General features: G+C 42.3%; 1 protein-coding gene across 7 annotated transcripts in view; it reads right to left on the bottom strand.

Annotated features, from left to right (window-relative positions):
* LTBP1 (latent transforming growth factor beta binding protein 1) overlaps positions 1 to 25693 on the bottom strand; it is a 403430-nt gene that overhangs the window by 341434 nt on the left and 36303 nt on the right. For all 7 annotated transcript variants that reach the window (XM_059188603.1, XM_059188601.1, XM_059188606.1 and 4 more), the window contains exon 3: positions 18503 to 18800. In XM_059188603.1, the coding sequence (XP_059044586.1) occupies positions 18503 to 18800 (298 nt within the window). The remainder of the gene's footprint in view (positions 1 to 18502; positions 18801 to 25693) is intronic.

Below are 25693 nucleotides of genomic sequence, written 5' to 3'. Positions count from 1 at the left end.
CATCACTTACATACAATACCTGGCGTTCATCACAAGTGCCCTCCTTCATCCCCAGCCCCCATTTAGCCCATCCCCCTGCCCACCTCCCCTCCCACAACCATCAGTGTGTTCTCTATAGTGAAGAGTCTGTTTCTTGGTACATGAAAAAAATGTTCAACGTCACTAGCAATCAGGGAAATACAAATAAAAACCACAATGAGACATCGCGTTACACCAGTTAGAATGGCAAAAATTAACAAGACAGGAAACAAGTGTCGGCAAGGATGTGGAAAAGGGGAACCCTCTGACACTGTTGGTAGGAACGCAAGCTGGTGCAGCCACTCTGGAAAACATCCTCAAGATGTTAAAAACAGAGTTGCCCTATGACCCAGCAGTTACACTATAAGGTATTTACCCCAAACATACCAACATAGTGAAAAGGAGGACATGCACCTCCAATGTTCACAGCAGCAATGTCCACGATAGCCAAACTGTGAATGGAGCCAAGATGCCCTTCATTAGATGAATGGATAGAGAAGATGTGGTCCATGTATACAACAGAATATTACTCAGCCATCAGAAAGAATGAATACCGACCATTTACATCAACACGGACAGGATTGGAGGAGATTATGCTGAGTGAAATAAGTCAAGCAGAGAAAAACAATTTTCATATGGTTTTGCTCATATGTGGAACATAAGGAATAGCATGGAGGACCATAAGGGAAGGGAGGGAAAACTGAATGGGAAGAAATCACAGAGGGAGACAAACCATGACAGACTCTGGACTCTGAAAAACAAGCTTAGGGTTACAGAAGGGAGGGGGGGTCAGGGTATGGAGTAACCAGGTGATGGGTATTAAGGAGGGCACATGTGGTGATGAACACAGGGTGTTATAAGCAACTAATGCTCTGCTGAGCACGACATCACAAACTAATGATGTACTATATGGTGGCTACCTGAACATAATAATAATAATAAAAAAATCAGGATAAGAGTCTGTTTCTTGGTTTGCCTATAAGAGGTTCCTTTGTTTTGTTTCTTAAATTCTACACTTGAGTGAAATCATATGGTATTTGTGTTTCTCGAACTTACTTCACTTAGCATAATACTCTCTAGCTCCATCCCGTCATTACAAATGATGAGATTTCATGGCGAGATTTTTATGGCTGAGTAATATTCTTCTGTGGTGTGTGTGTGTGTGTGTGTGTGTGTGTGTATACACCACATCTTCTTTAAATTTGGGCTCTTTCCATTATTGGCTATTGTTGATAATGCTGCTATAAACAAGGGGTGCATGTACCCCTTCAAATGAGGGGAAAATCCTTATGTGTTAATGAACATCCTAAATTAATCTGAATATAAAGGTGATAAATACAAGGTATTTAAGAGAAGCACAGTATTTCTTCACTGGCTTTGGAAAGTATTTCTGATTTTTGTGAAAAACAAGACTAGCATTACTCTCAGGTAATCTGGGGCTAGACCAATTACTTTCCAGAGCAAATCAAAAACCTTCCTAACAACCCCTAGGCCCTCCATATCTAAGCTAAACAAGAAACATAAGTGAAATCTGAAACAAAACTTATGACTTAACATTATACAATAAATAATGAAATCAGTTTCAGATTTTAATTATTATTCTTTTTATTACATTATTTTCAATAACAACTAATGAGAATATAATCCAACTAGAAACCAGATAATGCAATCCAACTAGAAAGATATCTAGAGCCATTCATCACATGGGCTGTTAGACACCTGTGTGTGCACACATGCCCAAGTAGCCTAGACTCACTTTTCAGTGATCAGTAATGATATCATAAACAATGTGGGAGTTCAGTCACCTACTGGAGGGCGAATATTGGTGAGCTGAGCACTCCTAGCATAGCACAAAAACCACAAAGCGGATACACAAAGACTTATACTGGAAGGAGCAAAGAAAACACACCAGGGCAAAAGCCGTAGAGCCAACAAAGGTAAAGATAGAAAACGGGAGTCTGAAACACCTGAAAAAGAAAAAAGAGACCCTGACTTTTCTACAGAGCATGACAAATGGTCACCAAAAGCATTCAGAAGAGTGTCAGTTTGATCAACACAGAAGGAAATAGAATCTGCTTCTGATGACGGGTCCATGAACTTGAATCCAGGGGCAGAGTGGAAGAAGAAAAAAGAAAGCTTTCAAAGACAACCCCCCATCTTCCTTTCCTAAAGTGGCTAAGATGACAGATTCTTTGACTTAACGTATGTAGGGAGAGAGAGATAAACATTAGACTCTACATTACTCCTTAGCCTGGAACCAAAGGAAGGGTTTTCTGGACCGCTAGTCTGCAGCCCTTCTATTTTTAAAGAAAATTAGATTCCAGAAGTCATTGTGAGAAGTAGGTAGACTACAAGGCCTGCTCCCCCAAGAACCTTTCTTTCACCTATGCAACAACCACCGGGGCTGTTCTCACATTTCCACAGTACTAGTCTGACCTGGCTCCCCACAGGTAATCTTACCCTTCTTCTTCAGGAGCACCTCTCCATTTCTCACAGCCCCACTCAAAGACACTCTCCCCAACTGTCAAGGCCTGCCAGAATCTGGATCCATCCATCCAATCTCACTTTCTACTGTTCTTCAATTCCCCCCAAATAGATCAATCTTCTACTTGTCCTACGGAAATCTGAGACTCGTTTCCACCATATCTTCCATTCTGTCATATCCATTACATAATGGCCAGCCTCTCACTGTGGTTTTGATTTGTATTTCCCTGATGCTGAGTGATGTGGAGCACTTTTTCATGGGTCTGTTGGCCATCTGGATGTCGTCTTTGCAGAAATGTCTGTTCATGTCCTCTGCCCATTTCTTGATTGGATTATTTGTTCTTTGGGTGTTGAGTTTGACAAGTTCTTTATAGATTTTGGATACTAGCCCCTTGACACCACCTCACACCAGTCAGAATGGCTAAAATTAACAAGTCAGAAACAACAGGTGTTGGCGAGGATGAGGAGAAAGGGGAACCCTTCTACACTGTTGGTGGGAATGCGAGCTGGTGAAGTCACTCTAGGAAACAGCACGGAGGTTCCTCAAAATGTTGAAAATAGAGCTACCTGTCTCCCAGCAATTACAATACTGGGTATTTACCCCATGATACAAATGTAGTGATCCAAAGGGGCACATGCACCCCAATGTTTATAGCAGCAATGTCCACAATAGCCAAGCTATGGAAAGAGGCCAGATGTCCAACAACAGATGAATGCATAAAGAAGATGTGGTATATATACACAATGGACTATTATGCAGCCATCAAAAAACCTGAAATCTTGCTATTTACAACAATATGTTTAGAACTAGAGGATATTATGCTAAATGAAATAAGTCAATAAGAGAAAGACAATTATCATATAATTGCACTGAAATGAGGAATTTGAGAAACAAGACAGGATCATAGGGAAAGGGAGGAGAAAATGAAACAAGAAGAAACCAGAGAGGAAGACAAATCATAAGAGACTCTTAATCTCAGGAAACAATCTGAGGGTTACTGGAGTGGAGGGAGGTAGGAGGGATGGGGTGGGTAAGTAATGGACACTGGGGAGGGTTTGTGCTATGGTGTGCTATGGTATGCTGTGAATTATGTAAGACTGATGAATCACACACCTGTACCCCTGAAACAAATAATAATATGTTAACAAAATTTTTAAAAATAAAAAAATAAAATAAAGGCCAGCCTCCCCTTCACTTTTGAAGTCCTCCAGATTCTAGTAAGTCTTCCTTTACTCCAGTCCCTACTGATGGCCCCCTTCCTTATTCTCCACTAGAATGTGTAACAGATACTACCTAATTTACCAGTCAATACAGTGTTATCCCTTATCATCAATATGTTAGTCCGATCCTCCAACTGAAATGCCTAGAACAGTACTTGGCATATGCTTGGCATTCACTGTTTATTGACAGACTAAATGAAACAATTATAGTAAATTTATTTTTGTATGCCAGAGGTAGGACGGACAGAGTTTCTATCTTCACTATGGTGAACCTGGGATAAGGCAACCGAGTTAAAAATACACTAAGAGGGCGCCTGGGTGGCTCAGTGGGTTAAAGCCTCTGCCTTCGGCTCGGGTCTTGAACCCAGGGTTCTGGGATCAAGCCCTGCATCGGGCTCTCTGCTCAGCAGGGAGCCTGCTTCCACCTCTCTTTCTCTGCCTGCCTCTCTGCCTACTTGTGATCTCTCTCTCTGTCAAATAAATAAATAAAATTTTTTAAAAATACACTAATACGCTTAACCATCTTGAAAATTAAGATGGTTCAATAGTACCTAAAGATTTGTGTCAACCAACAAGCCTCCCACAGGACTGAAGTGTTCTCAGATACATTACCCGAGTCATTGATTGTATTCTTGTTCTCCCAGGTGAGTGCAGTTTTCAAAAATTCAGTTTAAGAAGTTTCTTCCAAATTAGGGAATAAAAAATTCAGTAGGTGCTAATAACATTCTTTGCATACAAGCCCCCATTTGGGGCTTCAAATGTTTGAAGAACATTTGAGTTCTTCAAATGTTTCACAAAAAAGGGGGCACCTGGGTGGCTTAGTTAAGTGTCTGCCTTTCGTTTAAGCCATGATCCTAGAGTCCTGGGATAGAGCCCATGTTAGGCTCCCTGCTCAGAGAGGAGTCTGCTTCTCTCCCTGCCGCTCCTCCCACTCATGCTCTCTCTTTCAAACAAAATCTATTTTTTTTTAAAGTCTCACAAAGAGATCTGTAATATTAAAAAAGCTCTTACAAATTAAAAAAGAACATTTCTAGAAATTACATAGAAATTCTATGCAAGTAGAAATTTAAATGGAATTAAGAATGTTAACAGATTATACATAAAAACACAAAGGGCTAATAAACATTTAGAAACTGTTCAACCTCAGTTAAAAAAAAAAAAAAAAACAAGAAAAACAAACTGAAATTAATCTGTGAGCAATGTGATAAGATCATACTCCTAAGGAATATTCAGAACCACTAATGCTCTACAGACTATCATTCATTCGTTTTATCAGTGACCACACATACTCTATTCAAAATATCAAGGATCTGAAATGATCTAATACACACAACACTGATCTAGTTATTCTTCACATAAAAATCACTGCCTTCCAGTCATACAAAGCAACATGGCAACAAAGAAAATCAAGGAGATGGCAAAGTGTTTCAACCTTATCTAAAGCATTTCTAATACACTAAATTCTCCAACTATTTACATTCACAAGTCACCTTTCAAGATATGAAGGCAATTAAGTTGTGAAGTGCTTGCCTCACTCATGGACATGGTTTTTTTTTAAGGAAGCCTGTTTCTCTCCTTCAAAATAGCTCCATGAAGCCAGGAGATAAAGAGGAGCTACAGGAACGGAAGAGGAACAGAAAGGGGAGAGTTTTGTGGAGCGCCTAGAAGGTGAATGGCTGTTGTACTTCCTGAGTGAGGTATGGGAAACGGAAAGCATTTCCTTTCAAATTCCTTTTCTCAGTGAAGTGCATCTTAATCATCTCAAAATGTGCGTATCGTCTTGGAGTTAAGAACATCCTTCCTAGAAATATAATTAGGAAGGATTAGCTGCTGCAGACTTTAAGAGGCTTTGAACAAATTAAGGAAGAATGATGTCTTACCTTAGACTCTGTCCATCAAATCCCCAAATACCAGCACTTGGCAAAACACCAACATCCGGCAAAGAATAAAAGCGGTGTGCTTCACAAGCAATAAAAGTGATGCCTACGTCAAGAAAGCCTGAAGATGAAGGGCGTCTGGGTGGCTCAGTTGGTTAAGAGTGTGACTCTTGATTTCAGCTCAGGTCATGATCCCAGGGTCGTGGGACTGAGCCTCACGTGGGTCTTCCCAAGCCCGCTCAGTGCAGAGTCTCTTTCTCCCCCTCCTTCTGCTCCTCCCCCTGCCCATGCTCTATCTATCTCTAATGTGAATAAACAAAATTTTTTTAAAAAAGCCATAAGATGAGAATTTTTAAAAAAGTAAATTCTGTACCTGTGGCAGACAGTCTAATAACTTTTTAAGGATTTGAAAACAGCCTCTATATTGGTAACTTAAGATAAAGAAGTAAGTAACTGTCACATTTTCTTAAGACAGGACACATTTTGGTAAGTGAACCTTGATCGTTTAGAAAATAAACAACTTTTTGTCAAACAACAGTGTTTTACTTGAAAATTCATGAAATGACTCAAATTTTTCATCATCCCTCTATCTTTTTTAGGTTTTCGGCTTCAAATACGCTGTGCAAATTTTTTTCCTACACTTTGATAGCAAAGAGTCTGACAATGGCATATAAAAAACAGCAAGGAGAATGTAGACTAAGAAGTGGTCGGGTTCAAGTCACGGCTCTGTTACTACCCACCCATGTGACTGTGGGCAAGACATTCATCTTTTTATGTTATAAAATTTTATGATCTGTGCTGGATGAAGATGTTTGATGGAAAAAAGTTTGTACCCAATGCATTCTTGTTCCATTTCCCATTTCATCAAATAACTCTCAAAAGGGACGAATAACCAGGATTCCTTTTTTAAAGATTTTTAAAATTTATTTCACAGAGAGAGACACAGCGACAGAGGGAACACAAGCAGGGAGAGTGGGAGAGGGGAAAACAGGCTTCCCACAGAGCAGAGAGCCCGATGCAGGGCTCAATCCCAGGACCCCGGGATCAGGACCTGAGCCCAAGGCAAATGCTTAATGACTGAGCCACCCAGGCATCCCAGGAGTAATTCTTTTCAAAGACACTGATATTGATAAAATATTTCCTTATTTTGGTGAGAGCCAACTCCATGAATCATGTGGTCTGGAACCATAGGAACTCTAACTGAAAAATGGTTTCAGTCTAAGTAAAAAATAACTCAAAATGAAAAATTATTAAGTTTTCCTGCCCCTCCCTGTTTGCTTTTGAGAACTACACCCAATCTTCCATCAAGGTGCAAATCAATTAATATTCCATTAAATACTCATGAGGACTACGAAGTTCAAGCTCATAAAATGGATTTTCAGTGTCCATTTCAGTCATTTTCCCAAGAAACTGGCTGCCTGGGCTTAGTGGTCCCTTTTCGACTTGCTAACGTGCCTCTCAGGAGTTGTTGGCATCTGAAGAAGTGCAAGGAGTGAGAAGACCTGACTTTGCAAAGGCCAAGAAGAGATGATCCAGAGAACTAAACAGAATCTGTAATTGTCAGAGACAGACAGCAAGTGGGTCTTACCATCACCTAGAAGCACCACCAAAAAGCGGGGTTGTCAGGGCAGAACTGCTGGCTAAGATGGGGGGGGGGGGCTGATGGAGTCACCTTTTGCCTCCTCTCCTCAATGACTCATTAAACTGGTCTCTTCAGATTACTTGGAGGAAACTGAGGCAGCTTAGCCGATGGGCTACTATCTGCATTCCTGCATGGCCAGACCTCTGGATCCAGAGCCGTCCAAGTATCACCGGCATTTATGCATTCACCAAGGAAGCCTTGTGCCAAGAAGAATAAATCACGCAAACTGAAATGAATGCTGATGGGGAAATGGTATGACAGAATCTTTGAGGGAGTAACAGAGGTGTCAGGGAATGCTTCCCTGAGAAAATGGAAAGCAGGAAAACGAGCAGGTGTTAGCAGGGAAGAGGAGCACAGGCGAGGGAGGGGGGCAGACTGCAGACAGACAATGTGCCAGGAAAGAGGTGGACAGGGTTAAGGAGCTGCCAGGGACATGGTGACAGGCTAGTGCCTGGGTATGATGACAACTAGGAGATAGCATGCAAGATGAGATCAGGGAGCCTGATGTCCCAGGAGGGGAGAACTCATCTTTCTCCTCAGAGCACTGAGAAGCCACGGCAGGCTCTTATGTGGAGCAAGGCAAGACGAGACTTGTATTTTGAAAAGATCCTCCAGTTGTGGACCAGACTTCATACTTGATAAAATCCCAGGCACCTGAAATACAGGGCCAGCCAGAGCCTTCCCACCATACTCATGGGAAAATCCACCTAACTCTAGCGGGTACAGGAACATTCCCCAATCCACAGTTTAATTTCATCCAGTCTTCCCGGTTCCTCCTGCTATCCTGCACAAACACATAAACATCTTGTCCAGAAATAGCAGTCCTGAAAAATGACAGACATTTTTCCCTGGGTTGGTGAAATCTAGGGTTTCTTTTCTCCACAGGGTTTAAGGAGACATTCTTTCCACTTCAAAGTTCCTGCCTCTGGGACCACAGGATCAGCTCTTTTTGCTAGGTCATCTCTAACGCATTCAAGGAACAGATAAAAAGGTCAAAAATATACTCAACCTTGAGAGCCACAGTGAAAACATGCTAACTCTAAGCAGGTTTACCAGACACATGAACTTGTTTTTTCATTTCCTTCTTATGCTTATTTTTTATAACGTGAGTTGGGCTCATCACCTCCCTCACAGAGGACATACGTCTTACAGGTTCGGGTTTTTTTTTTGTTTTTTTTTTTTTTTACAGATTCTTTATTCTGATCCCAGGCGATGCTGGGGCAGAGAACAGCAATAAAAGTTTAGTCTTCAATTTTAGTCTACATGCTGCTTGAACATAAACAAACTGTTAAGCCAAGGAAAATGGATTTAGTGCAACCCTAGGGGCACCTTGGAAAGATTCACGGGCAGTATCTATGGAATGCCAGACATATCCAAATGTAGAGAAGGATTTTTACTGTAATCTAGGCAACACCCAAAATCAGGCGCTAAAAATCATTCTGCGGTTTGGGATGAGCCATGCAGGCCAGAGCTAAAGCTCATGGGTTCTATGTGTCCACCATTTGCAATCGGCCCCAACTGCTTATCAGGGGATTCACGTGTGTTTCCATCCCAGTTCCATCAGCAACTGCAACAAGTCCTTGGACAACTAATTCATTCCCGGTGCACAAATTTATTTCAACACAAAATAATCCTATGGGGAATTCATTATCAGGCTCAAGGGCTCCAGTCGAAGGAAGGGACATGCCTGGCTCTTTCCCCTCTCCTCTACATGTCTGCCCATCCCTTCCTAACCGACCCCCACCCCCCACCAAGAGCACTGCAATCAGAGCCCCCAAGCCACTTGTCTAGTACTTGGGGCTGTTGTATGCCAAAAAGTACTTGTTTGTGACTGGTGCTGATTTTTCAATGCCAGTTCCACGAGGCTAAGGGCATAAGGAGAACCAGGGCCCCTCCTGCTTCCTGGACAGCTCTAGGCTCTTGGTTTTTCCCTCTTCCGGTCACCACGTGCCTGAGGGTGCTGGTCCCAAGATTTCAGAGAACAGTGGGGGCTACATTTATTTCTTCAATCTCTGTGAAATGCTTAAATCTAACTTTTATCAGAGTCATAAGGTCTGGCTAAGTTATTAATGGAAGGGTGCCTTGGTGATTACTATCCCTTGTGACTATGGTTCACTCTTGAATATCAGGGAAGATCACAAAAACAAGGCTGAGTCCTTAAGAAAATATTCTGGAAGTCAGAATAATGGCTTTAGCATTATTACCAAAATAATTTTACCAAGCCCCTCAAAGATGTTCACACCCAGAACCTGTCAATATATTAGGGTACCTGGCAAAGGGAAATTAAAGTTGCAAATGAAGTTAAGGCTGCTTATCAGCTGACTCTGAGATGGGGAAAGTTATCCTGAATTATCCAGAGGAGCCCAATATAATTACAAGTGTCCTTAAAAGTGGAAGAAGGAAGAGGCAGATGAAAGAGAACTGGGACAGCATAAAACACTGAAACAACATCCTGATTTCTACCAATGAAACTGGAAAGCAAATTCTATCCTAGCACCTGCCCTTTTTTAAAAAATTATTTTTATTAACATATGATGTATTATTTGCCCCAGGGGCACAGGTCTGTGACTCAGCAGGCTTACACATTTCACAGCACTCACCATAGCACATGCCCTCCCCAGTGTCCATAACCCCACCAGCCTCTCCCTAACACCCCACCCCTCAGCAAACCTCAGTTTGTTTTGTGAGATTAAGAGTCTCTTATTGTTTGTCTCCCTCCCAATCCAATCCTGCTTCATTATTTCCTTCTCTAGCCTCCAAACCCCCTACCCTGCCTCTCAAACTCCTCATATCAGGGAGATCATATGAGAATTGTCTTTCTCTGATTGACTTATTTTGCTCAGCATAATACCCTCTGGTTCCGTCCACATCGTTGCACACCTGCCCTTTTTAACTGCACATTTTTGATTTTCCAGTTCCTTATGTACCTTTCACCAGAACTTAAACCCAGCCAGGTGCTGGTTCTATCTCGAAACTACTCCTGGTGCAGCCTTCCTCATGGGACGCAGTGGGGTGCAGACAGGGCAATGCACAAGTCACCTCCCGCCCCTCCCTCTCCCATCCCCATCCCACAGTTCCGTCCTCCTGCCAAGTCCCACTCAAGAGAAAAGGTGCCCTGCTTCCAGGGCCTCAAACACCATCTCACCTCACCATTTTCCCTAAGTGCTGACAAACAAAATAGTGCTGACCAACAGGTGATCCTAATATGAGCATACACTGTACAATGGCTCATAAAGTCCTTCTCAAACCTTGACAAGGTTATGTCCCGCTGGGCATGTTTTTCTGATGAATTCATGAAGGTCATCTTCTGGAATTCCCACACATACCCACCTCCACAGCCTTATTCCCAAGAATCAAAAACTAGAAAAACTCTAAACATCCAGTAGTCTCTGGCACTGGCCCTATGAACTCCAGCCGCACACAACCACACAGACGAATCTGAGACATAACAAGGGGTGAAAAAACATGCACTAGATGATTCATTGATAGATATGCTGTTGAAAAGCTGGATTTCTGGTGTTAGACGTCAAGACAGCAGCTCCCTTTGGGAACTAGGGAGACAGCAGATCTAGGAACATGGGGGCTTACGTGGTTCTGGCATGTTCTACTCTGACATGGGTGATACAGGAGCATGTTATCACTTTGGGATAATCACTAGGCTTAATGCACTTTTGATTTGTGGACTCTATGTATGTGATCTCAATTAAACTTCAATTTTTTAAGTTTAAAATACACATATAAAATGATAAAAGCAATCACTGGTTCAAACTATGAGTTCTCAACCCATCCCTACAGTGTCATAAAACATACACTAAAATCCTTGGATTGAGCTCCTTTTCATCAACTTTCTGCCACTCTGCCTTTTCTCCCACACCATCACGTAGGATCAAGACCTTCATTGCATAGACATGTTAGGTGGATCAGACACAACAGAAATGCAAATTACCTCTGCAAAGCATTTTGGGCTTTACAAAGGCAAAGAGCATTATTCCAAGAGCAAAAGGTAACTCCTTGCAATACAAGTAGGTATTCATGAGACAATACTCACACAAGGACTTAGACCTTATTTTTTTCCTCTAGGAAAAAACTAAAAAAAAAATGTATTCAACATTTATCAAAGCCCTTCTGTGTACCTATGGCGGTAAAGAGATGAAAAACTGTGCAATGAGTGTTATAATAACAGGGGGTAAAGGAAGCACAGAAAGGAGTCCCGTGGGACGATCAGCAGAGTAGGAGGTGAGGGTCAAGACTGAGCAAGGTCTCCCACCTCTAGGTTGAGAGATCATTTGGGGAAACTGCCCATTTAAGTACTGACCATTTCCTTGACTTCTTTCATAAGTTTAGGTAAGATCCCAATCTCAATTTTTATGCTACAAAAGTTTAAAACTTCTCCCCAAAGTTTTAACTGTTGGTGTAGTTTTGGTTCTTTTTATATTTTTCTTATTTATTTATTTATTAGAGAGAGAGACAGCGTGAGAGGAGAGAACATGAGAGGAGAGAGGTCAGCGAGAGAAGCAGACTCCCTGCTGGGAAGGGAGCCTGATGTGGGATTCGATCCTAGAACTCCAGGATCCTGAGATCATGACCTGAGCTGAAGGCAGTCGCCCAATCAACTGAGCCACCCAGGCACCCTGTTGGTGTAGTTTTATAATGAGGTTCCCCCCTCCTTTCAGGGTAGCATGAGGAAACCCAAATAAAGGGAAGGAGCTTACATTTCATTGTTGTTGTTGTTGTTAAGTAGGAGAAGTACTGGAAAGAAAGAACATTATACTAAGCCCCCCAAGCTTATAGATATCATGGCATATAATTTGGGGGTTTGGGCTTTTTTTTTTTTTTAAGACTCACAACCACAGTGACAGGAAGGTAAGAATGAGGCAAAGATAAAGGACAGCACAGCACCCTCTTCTCCCCGGCACAGATACCACTCAGCACTGCCTCCTATCCACTAACCCATGGTAAATGCAAAGTATTGAGTTCTCAAGAACTTGGAAAGTGGAACCCATCATGTCAATGTGGATTCTAAAGGGCCTTGCCTATATTTAGAAAAGTATCTGGCATACTATGAGCTCACTTGATAAATATAGAATGCATTTCAATTACTCCTGTCTTTTAAAAGAACATTGGCTCATTTGGTTCCTTTCTCTTCACCACATCCCTGGGAAGAAGAGAATGAAAAAGAGGGAAAGTTAATGCCATTAGATAAATGCAGTCCCCTCACCTGAACTGAGACAAGACAGGATTTTTCCAGTTAAACTAACCACCATCCTCTCTAACATCAGGACACCACAAGATGATGAAAATAGCCATCATCAGGGAAGAAAAAAAAGATGAGACACATGTGAGCTCCCCAGATAGATTTGACATCCATATCCTGAGTGAAACCAGACTTCCTTCTCAAGCTCCAAGAGAGGGGACAGGGTACAGTGTCTCCCGCAAAAGTGCTTCCTCTTTATACCATAGAGATAACAGCTCCCACTTGGCAAAGCAGCGGTCATTTGTACCAACCTTCTCTAGTGACAAAAAGACATCAGCAGCTAAAGACCGGCCCTCACAACCTCCCCGTGTGGTTCCATGGTCAGTGACTATAACATCCATCATGATTAACAAGGACGACATTTTACACAAGTCCAAACAGTCTCGGTGAGCAATGCAGAGGACTGACAGCAAACTTTTATGGGTCACTTCAATATATATGTGAATAATAATACTGACAGGTGATGAAAAAGTTCTGGAACACTGAACAATTTTGAATTTTTCTCCTTTGTGGAATCTCTCCACCACAACTTATAAGCATTAACACCTTTTTGCATAGAGGACAAAAGACAGACACTAGAGGTGCACCGGTGACCTAACAGTGGCAATTCTCCGACAAAGACACTGAGAGCCATATGCAGATAACATCTATAGGATACGCTCTGAAAGTAACCCGAAACGTTAATACGGAATTTCCCAAGGTCAAGAAGAAGTTCAAAGAATCGGAAGTGGCGGCCAAAATCTGCATACAGGAGGAGGAGGCATCCTTTGGTCTTTTCTTTAGTTCACAGAGTAGCTATGATGTGGCCTGCCAAAACTGGAAAAAGGAACACCGTAATAATGAACACCTTCCACGAAGAGCACGAATGAAACGACCATCTACAGCAGCGACTACTGCCAGAATGCCCTGGCCGGGGTCTTTCAAAACCAAGAGCTCCTCAAGCGTCCTGCCGTGAACCATGGACACCCACTTGCTTTTTGTCCCTGACAGAACAGAACAGAGAATGATCCCGGCTATTCACCCATAAGGCTCTGTCAGGGACCATTCATTCACTAAGGATCAACCACTTCAAAGATCTTGGAGACCCATGATATTACAGAAGAAAGCTTCAAAAACAGCAGGATGGGAAGACCTCCGTATCCCTCCTTCCTTCCCACAGTCCCAAGCTTGGATCACACCCAATCCTCTTCACCTCTGCCCCCCACATTTCACGCCATGCCAAGGTTTTTCACGTACAGGCACTCCTGAGTTCACGTCCTTCCTCACACCTGTTACAGAGCCATCCTCTAATGACCTCTCTGGCTAATCCACTGTAGACACTACAGCCAGATTAATTTTCCAAGGCAGGAAAAAAAAAAAAAAAAACCAACAACATTTCTCCCACTTGACATTCTCTCTTGGTTTGTTCTATCATTGTTGTTACAGAAAACATCAAAAATAGAGCTCTGTGAGAAACCCCCAGGGACCCCCATCATCCCCCTTCAATAATTATCCCTTCATGGCCAATCTCACTACCTCGACACCTCAACCCACTGAATAATTTCAATCAAAGCTCAGACGGTGGGGCGCCTGGGTGGCTCAGTGGGTTAAAGCCTCTGCCTTTAGCTCAGGTCATGATCCCAGGGTCTTGGGATCGAGCCCTGCATCGGGCTCTCTGCTTAGCAGGGAGCCTGCTTCTTCCTCTCTCTCTCTGCCTGCCTCTCTGCTTACTTGTGATCTCTGTCTGCCAAATAAATAAAAAATAAAAAATAATTTTAAAAAAAGCTCAGATGGCATGGGATTTCATCTGCGAATTCTTTTTAACATCATTCTCCTTACGGAACTATAATGTTTTCATCACAGCCCCCCAATTTAACAATCATCCTTTGCTACCACTAAGTTTCCAGTCAATGTCAGCATTTTCATGATTCGCCTATACCTCATTTTTTGCTTTTATTTACTTTTTTTTTTAAAGATTTTATTTATTTGACAGAGATCACAAGTAGGCAGAAAGGCAGGCAGAGAGAGAGAGGAAGGGAAGCAGGCTCCCCGCTGAGCAGAGAGCCCGATGCGGGGCTCGATCCCAGGACCCCGAGATCATGATCTGAGTCAAAGGCAGAGGCTTTAACCCACTGAGCCACCCAGACGCCCCTACATTTTTTTTTAATCAGGATAGACATAGGCCAAACATTTTTATTAATTAGCATGTTTCTTAAGCCTCTTTTAAACTATAGTTTCCCTCTGTATTCCTTTCTCTTTTTTTCTATTTTGCTTTGTCATAAATTTTTGGAATTGTTTTGTTAAGATCTTAAGTGTTTAACCTTTTATTACCACTGGTCTACATCTAGATCAAGTTCCAATCCAATCATATCCTAAATGTGGTCTTTTTTAAAATACATCCTAAAATTCTTTGATATTTGTCCCTTCAAGCAGAGCAACTTAATTTCACTCCCTTTGAGGGTACATCTGACTTAGACTCATTCCTAATGAGGAGAATACAGTGGGAGTGAAGGTGTGTATTTTCAAGGCTAAAGACTACAAAGGCTCTGTGGCTTTCTCCTTGCTCTCTCCAGCAGGGGATCGCTAATCTTGGAGGGAGCCAGCGGCCATGCTGTGAGGACCCTCAGGCGGTTCTCAGAGAGCTCCGTGCTGAGAGGAAGGGAAGCCTCCTTCTAACAGCCAGGGGAGTGAGTAAACTCCAGCCCTAGTTGAGCCGCCCTTGTGGAATGGAACCTCATGCAAGACACTGAGCCACAACTCTCTGGGGTTCCTCATCTATAGAGACGGTCGGACAATAAATGTTTACTGCTTTAGGCTGTAGAGTTTTGAGGTGATCTGTTTTACACAGCAGGGTTAAGTAATAGCACACACCCTTCTTCAGGGTTCATGCTCTCACTTCCTTCAGGCCTTTGCTTGAAGGTCATCTTCTCAAGTGGGTTTTCCCTGACAGCCTATTAAGATCACCAGAGCCCCCACGCCATCCTACCCTGCACCCACCCAGCACTTCTGGCCCCTCACTGCAATTTTCACCACAGCAATTGTCATAATGGTTTAATTACGCCAAGTGCAATTGTCTCCCTCCTTGGAGACCTTGAACTCCAGGAAAGCACACATTTTGTTCATCTGCTCATTCTGTACCCAGCATGTGTGGTACCTAGCATGCGCTCAGTTTAACAGCTTGGGGAATAAATGATCAAGACTGAAGGGCTTCAAATGCCACAGAATGAGTAGAACACTAAATACACATTTTGATATTTTAGCTATCTTTATGTCTACAAGCACCTCAAGGAAGCTTAATCAATCTCCTCCCTCAGTAGATTAAAATAACACAAAACCTTGAAACTCCCCTAAAGTAGGCAATCTTAAAAATAAATAAATAAATAAAAGCTAACTTAAGAATTGTTACATCTCCCAAAAGCAGTAAAAATTGGTCCCATCGTATGTGTTCTTTGGCGGTTTGATTAAATAGGGTTTCAGGTGATTCGGTCATTATCTAAAATCATCCACGGGCCAGCTGCCCCCCTGACTTTGTGTCCCTCGAAAGTTATAGCTCATCCATCATTTCAAAAGTTCCTTAAAAGCAGAACTGGATCGTGTACCTCTTAGTACCCCTTGCAGTGCCCAACTAACAGGGCAAGCTATAGAAGTTTATTAAGAAACTGTCAGAATTGCTAGTGCCTCAGGCTATCCCGTTGCCTTACCCAAAAGCACACTGGAGGCACACCCACGCACACACACCCTGTAACAACATCAGGGTAAAAAGTGTCTTCATTCAGCAGATGAAGCCTCTGAAGCAAATTTATCTACTGACTTATTTTTCCAAAGCCCTGTTTCAGCTGAAACCTTAGCCACCTCTTTGACTCACAACATTCTTGTCTAAATTATACGGCTGCTACCAAAAAAAGAAAGAAAAAGTTCCTCCTTTATCTGACTTCTGACATATGGTTCTTACTAACAACCTATATATACACATCACAGAGGGTCAAACTGTAACAAGAGATGGTGATATTCAAGATGAATGCTATCGCTTGTAAATTACTTCACAGTTTATGTAAGTAGTAATGCAAGAAAAAAATAATTGCGATGCATGGTAACCTGACTCTTGATTGCCAAGGCATGGTTCTACACAGAATTGTTCTTTGTTTTTAAGATCCACACCAATGCTGGAAAAGAGATGTCTAGCTAGGAGATCATCAAAGCTTTGCTTCATTTCAAGGACACACAGTTCCATTCATGTTCCGGCCCAAAAAAGCACCATTATCTTTTTAGAGAAAAGGTCAGTAAAGCACAGCTCACAGGCCAAAGCTGGCCCACAGCCTGTTTTGGTATGAGCCACAAGCTAAGAATTCTTATACACTTACATTTTTTTAATGGTTGAGGGGGAAAAAAGAAACAAAAGAAGAATATGGGGTGACATGTGAGATTTATATGAAATTCAAATTTCAGTGTCTATCATAAGTTTTATTGGATCAGTCACACCCGTTCATTTACGCGTCATCTATGGCTGCATCTACAACAGCAGAGTTGAGAAGCTACAACAGAAGCCATCACAAAGCTGAAAATATTTATTACCTGGCCCTTTGCAGAAAAAGTTGCCACCCTCTACTTCAGGGCACAGATGTGAGTCCTAACTGCCTCTATCTATACCCTAACATGTGTGAATATTATCCATTTATTAAGGGATACATATTACATAACCACTCTGTACAGCCTCAGTTTCCATATCTGTAAAATGGGGTTCATCATAGTACCCACCTTATGGGGTCCCTGTGTGTTGTAAATTCAGAATACAGGCAAAGCACTTGAAAGAGTCCCTGACACAGAGTGAGCCATGACTACGGATTCACCGGACCTGCCAATCCTTGTCACGGGCTTCATTCTCCAAAGGAAATGCTAGCAACATGGTCAGCTTTCCAACTAGCCCCCGCATCTGCTTATCACGGTAGAACAGAAGGACAAGAAGAATTAGAGAGAAAAATGAAAGAAAAACAGAACGGTGAGGAGAGAAGAAGAAGAGAGAGGAAAAAGTATGAGGACCCCACTCAGCTGGGACAGTAGGTGGCCTGCTTGAAGGGGAAGTATAAATTAGGGTAATTTCATCTATACTAGCAGATTAAATAACTCCTGTGGGCTGCCTGGATACCAGTCACCATGTGGAAGCTGTCTCCAGGGGGGGAAAGTATTCCAAATTCCCAGCAATGACTTACAAATGAACCGCTGGGTCAAGCCCATTTTCAAGTGGAGAACTTCCTGTATTTTACATTCCTAGACAAATGACAAGTGAGAGTTGCAGTACATTCTGTGTCTTGTTATCCGTGTGGAGGAGCTAATTAGAAGGAAACAATGGACGTAAGGCCGCTGGGCGGTGAGGAGCTGCTCCCCCGGCCGCTCAGAGGAGGGCAGGGATAAGCAGTCTTATCCAGGAGTCCTCATTGTGTGCAGAATGGCACTTACTTCCAAACGCTAAGAAAAAAACCACGTTCCCATAAATAGAACACAAGCTCATTCACCAAAAATGGACCTGGGTGGCAACTCGGACGTAAACATGGTGTTACTAGAAGAGACACTTAACCTGCTACCGAGGTTGAGAAATGCTCTTTCCCAGGGTTCCCGCTCACTTGAATACCTTCTCTGTGCAGTGCGGCGTTCTTGCCATTTCCATGTGCCTTTGCAAACTTCCATCCTGTTTCTCTTCTTAAATTATTTCAAAACTCTAGACACTTCCCCCGCCCCACTAAAGAAGAAGAATTTTTTAACTCACGACTGCATCGCAAGCATCTATCTCTGGTATCCTGTCTCACCTTGACTCCCCTAGTCCTCTCTAAGGCTTTGGTTTATGTTTATGGTCAGTCTTCCCTGCAGAGGCTAAACACACCCACCAAATATGGTTAAGAGACTTGATGTGTCAACCTTAAGACAAGAGAAGACGTTATTATCCAAGTGATTTCAGCAAATTGTGCAGAACAAGCAGAGTGACGGAAAGCCATGCATCCAGGACAATAATGAAGGTGCTCCTGAAACACTCACTGAGAATGAATCTGCTGGGACAGTCCCACTGAAGGCTTCGGCTTGAGGGTCAAGGTCATCTGGGCCACCGGACTGACTCGTGGTAGACTGTCTGCCTTCTTCAGTGAAGTGCGCTTTGCTGCTTGCTCAGGAGGGACCCAGGAGGAAGCAGCCCCGGGACTCTGACCTCCAAAGCCTGGTGACGAGGTGTCCTGGGCAGCTATGGTTTCACAGGCTTTGCCCTTGGTCCCCGGTTTACACACACAGAGTTGAGGCCGGAGACACATCCCTCCATTCTGGCACGGTGGAACACAGCTTGCTGCAGAAAGACAACAGAAGACACGACTTTGAAGAAAAGCTTTGTAGGGGCACTTGGGTGGCTCAGGGGGTCAAAGCCTCTGCTTTCAGCCCAGGTCAAGATCTCTGGGTCCTGGGATCGAGCCCTGCATCAGGCTCTCTGCTCAGCGGGGAGCCTGCTTCCCCCCCCCTCTTTGCCTACTTCTGATTTCTGTCTGTCAAATAAATAAATAAAATCTTTAAAAAAGAAAAGTTTTGTAGACTTCACAAATTCTTCCAAAGCCTTCACATTAGCACCAGTATTTTTCCCCCCAAAAATAAAACTGTATTTAAAAACATGATGAAGGGGCACCTGGGTGGCTCAGTCAGTTAAGCAACTGCCTTCAAGTCAGGTCATGATTCCAGAGTTCCCGTATCAAGCCCCACATCAGGCTCCCTGTTTAGCAGGAAGCCTACTTCTCCCTCTCCCACTCTCCTGCTTGTGTTCCCTCTCTCACTGTGTCTTTCTGTCAAATAAATATATAAAATCTTTTTAAAAAATTAAAAAAAAAAAAAACACAATGGAGGGGTGCCTTACTGGCTTGGTTGGCTAAGCTTCCAACTCTTGGTTTGGGCTCAGGTCATAATCTCAAGGCCGTGAGCTCAAGCCCTGTGTCAGGAACATGATTAAGGTTCTCTCTGTCCCTCTCCCACCACCACTCACACTGCCTCTCAAAAACAAAAAATACTTTTAGACAAAACAAGATGGCAATGACAACGATGACGATAGCTTATATTTATTAATGACGTTCTCTGTGCTAGGCACTGTTCTCATGAGGTATCGACAAATTTAATCCCCCTGCAACTGCTGTAAATAGATGTTTTATTTTGCCTATTTAACTGTTGGAAGAAACAGACACCCAGGGGTTATGTAACTTGCCAAAGGTCACACGATTGTGAGTAAACAGAAGAGCTGGGAATTGAATCCAAGTGACCTGGCTACAACATCATCATTCCAACCACTCTATCACAGTGCCGCTCAGAAATGCATTAGAAACAAAGGAAAAACTTAAGAAAGTGCTTTGCCCTTTTCTTAAACTGTGCTCTGTGTCAATTTTAGGTATCCAAATAAGACTCAGCAAAACAAACAAACAAACAAAACAAAACAAAAAAACAATTTCCACCTCAAACCCCCAAAGGTGCAACAGACTTCATCTGACATAAGCTATCAGAGCTTGGAGTGACTGAGAAATGTAGTCCAACCCACTTTCTTGTTTTTACAGGGCAGAAGGATGCACAGATGGAGAAGGATCCAACATACACTTTCATACTTTTGTTTTTAAAAGCCAGGGCCCTGTACACCATTCCTCATGTTACAACGGGAGGCAACCAAAAAGAAATGAGCTCTTTATCTCCTATCCGATAGGATGCAAGTATTCCGAATCACTGACCTGAGGTAAGCAGATTTCATCATAGGCAAGGTACTAGAGTTGTCTAGCGGTTACAGACTTAAATTTTATTAGGTGTATTAGGTTGATGTTATAGGCTGATGGACAGGATTCCTTCAGTTTCTTCTTTATTTGTCCAAATGCTCTGATTTACGCCAACTGATTTTTTTATCAGTCCACTTTTAACTTTAACTCTTGGTCCTCAGGCAAATCACATTACTAATCCCTATAAAATTCAATGCCGGATTCAGACCACATGAATTTTTACAAAATAGATGAGGGACATGAACCAGAGGAGGCTGAGTTATGGAGAAGCTGAATGACCAAGACCTAAAAGCCCTTCAATCTCCTGATCCTCTATAAAAGAGAGAAGATACTTTTCCCATTGTCATACAATATGATTCATATTAGTGATAGCAAATAATGATAAGAAATGACCATCAAGTGTCAGAATACTAGGCTGACAAATTTCCCAAAAGTGTGAAAGGATTCTTAAAAAGCAACGAAAAATGCAGTCAACTCCTTTGATGACCTTGGGGAAAGTTATTTAACTTGGCCTCTGCACCTGTACGTGTTTGGGGGCAAGAGGAGGGCAGTAACTGCTTTTTTCTAAAATGGTCCTGAAGAGCTCTTACCAAATTAGGCTTCCAGAATTCAAAGCCCAAAACTATGCACTTCCAGGGTTCAGGATTCTAACTTATCAGCATGTTCTTGGCCAACTGATGACCACTGGGTCCCTCCTCCGCCACGGTTATTTATGGAATGTCACAAGAATGGAAATGGGCTCCACCCAGAGAGCACAGAAGTAGCCACGAGGGAGAACAGGACTGGGCTTTCGAAGCTGCGCCTGCACCAGAGATCACCCCCCAGGCACTCTCACGTACACATTCTCTTCATGCTTTCAATTAGAAACATGTTTCATTTGAACATCTGAGAATGATTTCCGCTTCTCCTCCCAACCAAGGTGTACTGCAAATGTCCCCTCATCGAGCAGGAAGGCTGCACAGAGCAGCTGACAAAAGCTGGTACCTAGATAGGGGCCAATCATGTAATCTTCCAGAATACCACTGAGAGTATACAACAAGAGCCTGCCTTTAGGAGGAGGACGTGGATGGATCGGAAGTCGTGATGGGTAGAGATTTTTTTTTAACTCTTCAAATTTGGTAGAGTGTGGGAGGCAGGGAAAAAAATTTCAACAAATTTACAAAAAATGTTCTACTGTAAGAGAAAGAACGTGTTCTATAGTAGTGTTTCTGGATACACTATCACCCTTTTGCAGTAAATGTTGAAAGAACAGCATGGAGAACGACTACACAATGTTCTCTTCCACCTACCCCAGGAAGGCTCTAGAAGCAGCTTCCTGGAGCACGCAGACAGTCGGGGCTGGCTCAACCTGGGGCAGGGAGTTTGGGGGACACAGTCCCTAATTGCCAAGATAAACCCCTCACCTGACATGAAAAGATAAACAAAACGCATGTCCTGCAACCACATTTTATCAAGCCATTTTTCCTCGGAACTGGGACCTCACGCAGGCGTGGTTCTTGCTTCCCAAAGTGTGATGGCGGGACCCAGCAGCCGCCTGCGGAAGCCCTCTAGGAATGCACATTCTCGGCCGCCCCGGGGCCCGCGAATCGGAAACGGCAGTCCAGCAGTCTGACTGTCTTCTACATGAGGCAGATGCATCGTCAGGTGTGAAAACCACGGACAGGCATACAGTGTTTCGAAACTGGCACTCTTCCACCAGCCAGTCTTTGAGGATTTTTTTTTTTTTTAATTCCACTATCATTAGCATACAGTGTTATAGTTATCTTTTTTTTTTAAGATTTTTTTTTTTAATTTATTTGACAGAGAGAGATCACAAGTAGCAGAGAGGCAGGCAGAGAGAGAGAGAGAGAGGGAAGCAGGCTCCCTGCTGAGCAGAGAGCCCAATGCAGGGCTCGATCCCAGGACCCTGAGATCATGACCTGAGCCAAAGGCAGTGGCTTAACCCACTGAGCCACCCAGGTGCCCCCAGTGTTATAGTATCTTCAGGTGTAGAGTATAGTGGTTCAACAATTCCATACATTAGGAGGTATATTTTTATAAGGGCAAATTTGGTGTTTGCACACTACAGTTCCATTTATTTTATTGAATTCTTGCTGTGATAAATGTGTTTGTTTTACATTGTTGCCCTTTTATTTTTAATGCAAAAAAATTTAAAAACTCTCCCTAGGACCAAATTCCCAAGATGATTATAGGTCCCTTCCAAAAGTTTGTCACCATTTACTTCCAATGTAAAAATCTGTAGCAATGTAAAAAACGGTTATTCTAACCAAGGCACTCAAGTATGTGGAATATTATAAATAAATGTTACAGAAGCACTTTAAAAATACTTTTTCCACCAGTGGATTCTGCATTGGCCCAGCCAGAAGTGGTTCAACACAATGAGAAAACACTACATCAAGATCTTACCAGCAGCTTGGGCCTCGGTCCTCAGGCTTAGCCGCCCATTAGAATCTCCTGGGGAGTTTTTAAAACTCTCAAAACCCAAGGCTAATGCCAGGCTCTGAACCAAAATCTCTGGGGGAGGAGCTCAGACATCAGTTCTGGTTTTTGCTTTTTGCTTTTTTAAAGTCTCCAGGTAATTGCAATGTGCAGCCAAACTTGAGCAAAATCCTAATCCAGACTTGCTGACAGACTGGGTTTCATAAAATGCAGCTCTTTAGACTTTTTCTCCTTCATTCAAAAGCTTTCAGCATTGTTAGCTGCCCATGAGACACATTTAAGACCCTCTACACCTGCCCGGACCCCCTTTCTAACCCTACTGCCGTCGGCCCATCTCTGCAGAAGCCCACCACTCCTTGCTTCTGCACACGGTGCCCTGTCCTAAAACACAAGCCTGCAAGCTCGTCCTCTGCCTTCAGCTTAGGTCATGATCCCAGGGTCCTGGGATGGAGCCCTGCATCGGCTCTCTGCTCAGCAGGGAGCCTGCTTCCTCCTTTCTCTCTCTGCCTGCCTCTCTGCCTACTTGTAATCTCTGTCTGTCAAATAAATAAATAAAACCTTTATATAAATAAGTAAATAAATAAAAAAGGACACCTGATGTGATGAGCCCTGGATGTTGTATTTAAGGGCTGAGTCACTGAAGTCTACTCCAGAAACCAATACTACACTGTAGTTTAACTAAAATGTAAGTTAAAAAAATAAATAAAGAGGATAGGAAGACTTCAATGTTAATATCAGGCAAGAACAGTACATGAAAGGAAACTAACACACATATCAGTTAAGAACACAGATACAAAATACCTAAATAAAATATTAGTATTTGAAAAACAGAAGAGCAAGCAGAATTCCAGAAATACAGGATGGCTTTAATGTCAGCAAATCCTGTCTATGGAATTCCCCATGTTAAAAAAATCAAACGAGAACTTATCCCAATGAATGCAGAAAGTCTTCCATTAAAATCCATCACTACTCATAATAACAAAAATTGTGAGCCAACTAGGAATACAAGGGGATTTCCTTGTTCTGGTAAAGAGTACCTACACCAAATCCCACAACAAACAGCATACCAGAACCTACAGCAAGTAATAGAAGGAAGCTGTAGAGGCCTTCCTATCAAAGTGGGAGACCTAAGGTCTAAATGCCTACCATAACCTCCAATAGCTAATGTTGTGTTGCAGGTTCCAGCCACCAGGACACATGAAGAAAAAGAAATGAAAGGTCTCAGAACCAGAAGGAAGACACAAGTTTATCATTATTTTCAATTTAAGTAAATTTTCAATTTAAGTAAAATGTCTATGTAAATACAAAGACTCTACAAACTATTATAAGCAATAATGTGGAACTGGTTCAGAGATAGAGAAACAGATCAATACAGTGTAATATAAAGGTTAGAAATGGACGAAAACATAGAGTCTTGCAACAAGATGGTGACACAACAAATCTGTAGAAAAGCACTGGGCTACGTAATGGCCTTGGAAAACAGACATTCACCTAAAAGAATTAAAATCTGAACCCTACCCATTCTAGACCTTTAAAAACTTTAGATGAAAATCTGACAGAACCTCTTCATGATTCGGGGTAAGGAAGAGTTTCTCAAACCTGAAACAGGAAGTAAAAATCAAAAAGGATTGATGAGCCTGACTATATCCAGAGAGAGAGAATCTTAAGTAGTAGACTCCATGCCCAGTCCAGACCCTGACGTGGGGCTCAATCTCACATCCTGAGATCACGACCTGAAGGAAAATCAAGAGTCAGATGCTTAACCAACTAAGTCACCCAGGTGCCCCAAACTTGACTAGAACATAATTTAAAAGACACTACATACAAAATTGAAAGACAGATGACAAAGACACTTGCGATAGATTTAACAAAGGATTATAACCAGATAGATCAAGAATTCCTAAAAATCAAAGGAAATGCCCCCAAAATGGACAAAAGATATGAATTAGTTTTTCACAGATCATGAAATGGGAGTGACAAATAAATGTGAAAATATATTCAACCTCTCCCATTATCTGAGAACTGCAGACCAAAACAACATTGGGATGCAGTTCTACAGTCCAGAGACTGGCAGTAAGTCTGTCATCACCCGGTGTTAGCAAAGATAGAGGGAGATGGGAACTCTTATATAATGCTCACGGGTTATTTTACATTCAGCTCTGCAAAGAGCAGTTTGGCAGTGTTCAGTAAGGTTCTAATGTGAAAACCCTAAGGGCCGGCAATTGCACTTCTAGACTGTCATGTATTCAAGCAATGTTCACTGCACACCATGAACAGTAGGAAAGTACTGGCATTGATAAACTGTGGTATATTTGTACAATGAAACACTAGAAAGCAAGTAAAATCGTGATCCAGGTCTACAGCCAGCCGCATGGAGGGATCTTGAAAATAACATTCACGGGGAAAGTAAATTACATGATGCTACTTTGTGATACTCTTTTTGATATTATAAGTATCCATGCAATCTTTAAAATATATAAAATGCTAATCATTTTTATAGACGTAGGAAATCAACAAAAGCATAAAAAGGTACTGGATTCACACTAAATTCGTGACTGTGATCACCTTTTAGAAAGCAGCAGAAGGGACACCTGGGTGGTTCAGTGGGTTGAAGCCTCTACCTTCAGCTCAGGTCATGATCCCAGGATCCTGGGATCGAGCTCCCCATCGGGCTCTCTGCTCAGCGGGGAGCCTGCTTCCTCCTCTCTCTCTGCCTGCCTCTCTGCCTACTTCTGATCTATGTCTGTCAAATAAATAAAATCTTTAAAAAAAAAAAAAGAAAGAAAGAAGCAGAACAATACTAGAGAAGAAAATAAATCACTTTACTAGAGTTTTTTTCTTAAAGGAAAGAAGAGCAGCAAATAAGACAACGAGCTTACCCATATTAGCTGTGTGTAGTACATAAATTGGGATTTACGACTGTACCCTTTGTACTTTTCTGCATACTTTATTTTTCAAAATCAAAAGAATTTTTAAAAAAACAATGCGACAGAAGGCAATTAAG

This window comes from Mustela lutreola, chromosome 9 (genome assembly GCF_030435805.1).
Source record: "Mustela lutreola isolate mMusLut2 chromosome 9, mMusLut2.pri, whole genome shotgun sequence".
NCBI classification, from domain to species: domain Eukaryota; kingdom Metazoa; phylum Chordata; class Mammalia; order Carnivora; family Mustelidae; genus Mustela; species Mustela lutreola.
This window is presented reverse-complemented; position numbering and strand designations above follow the sequence as displayed.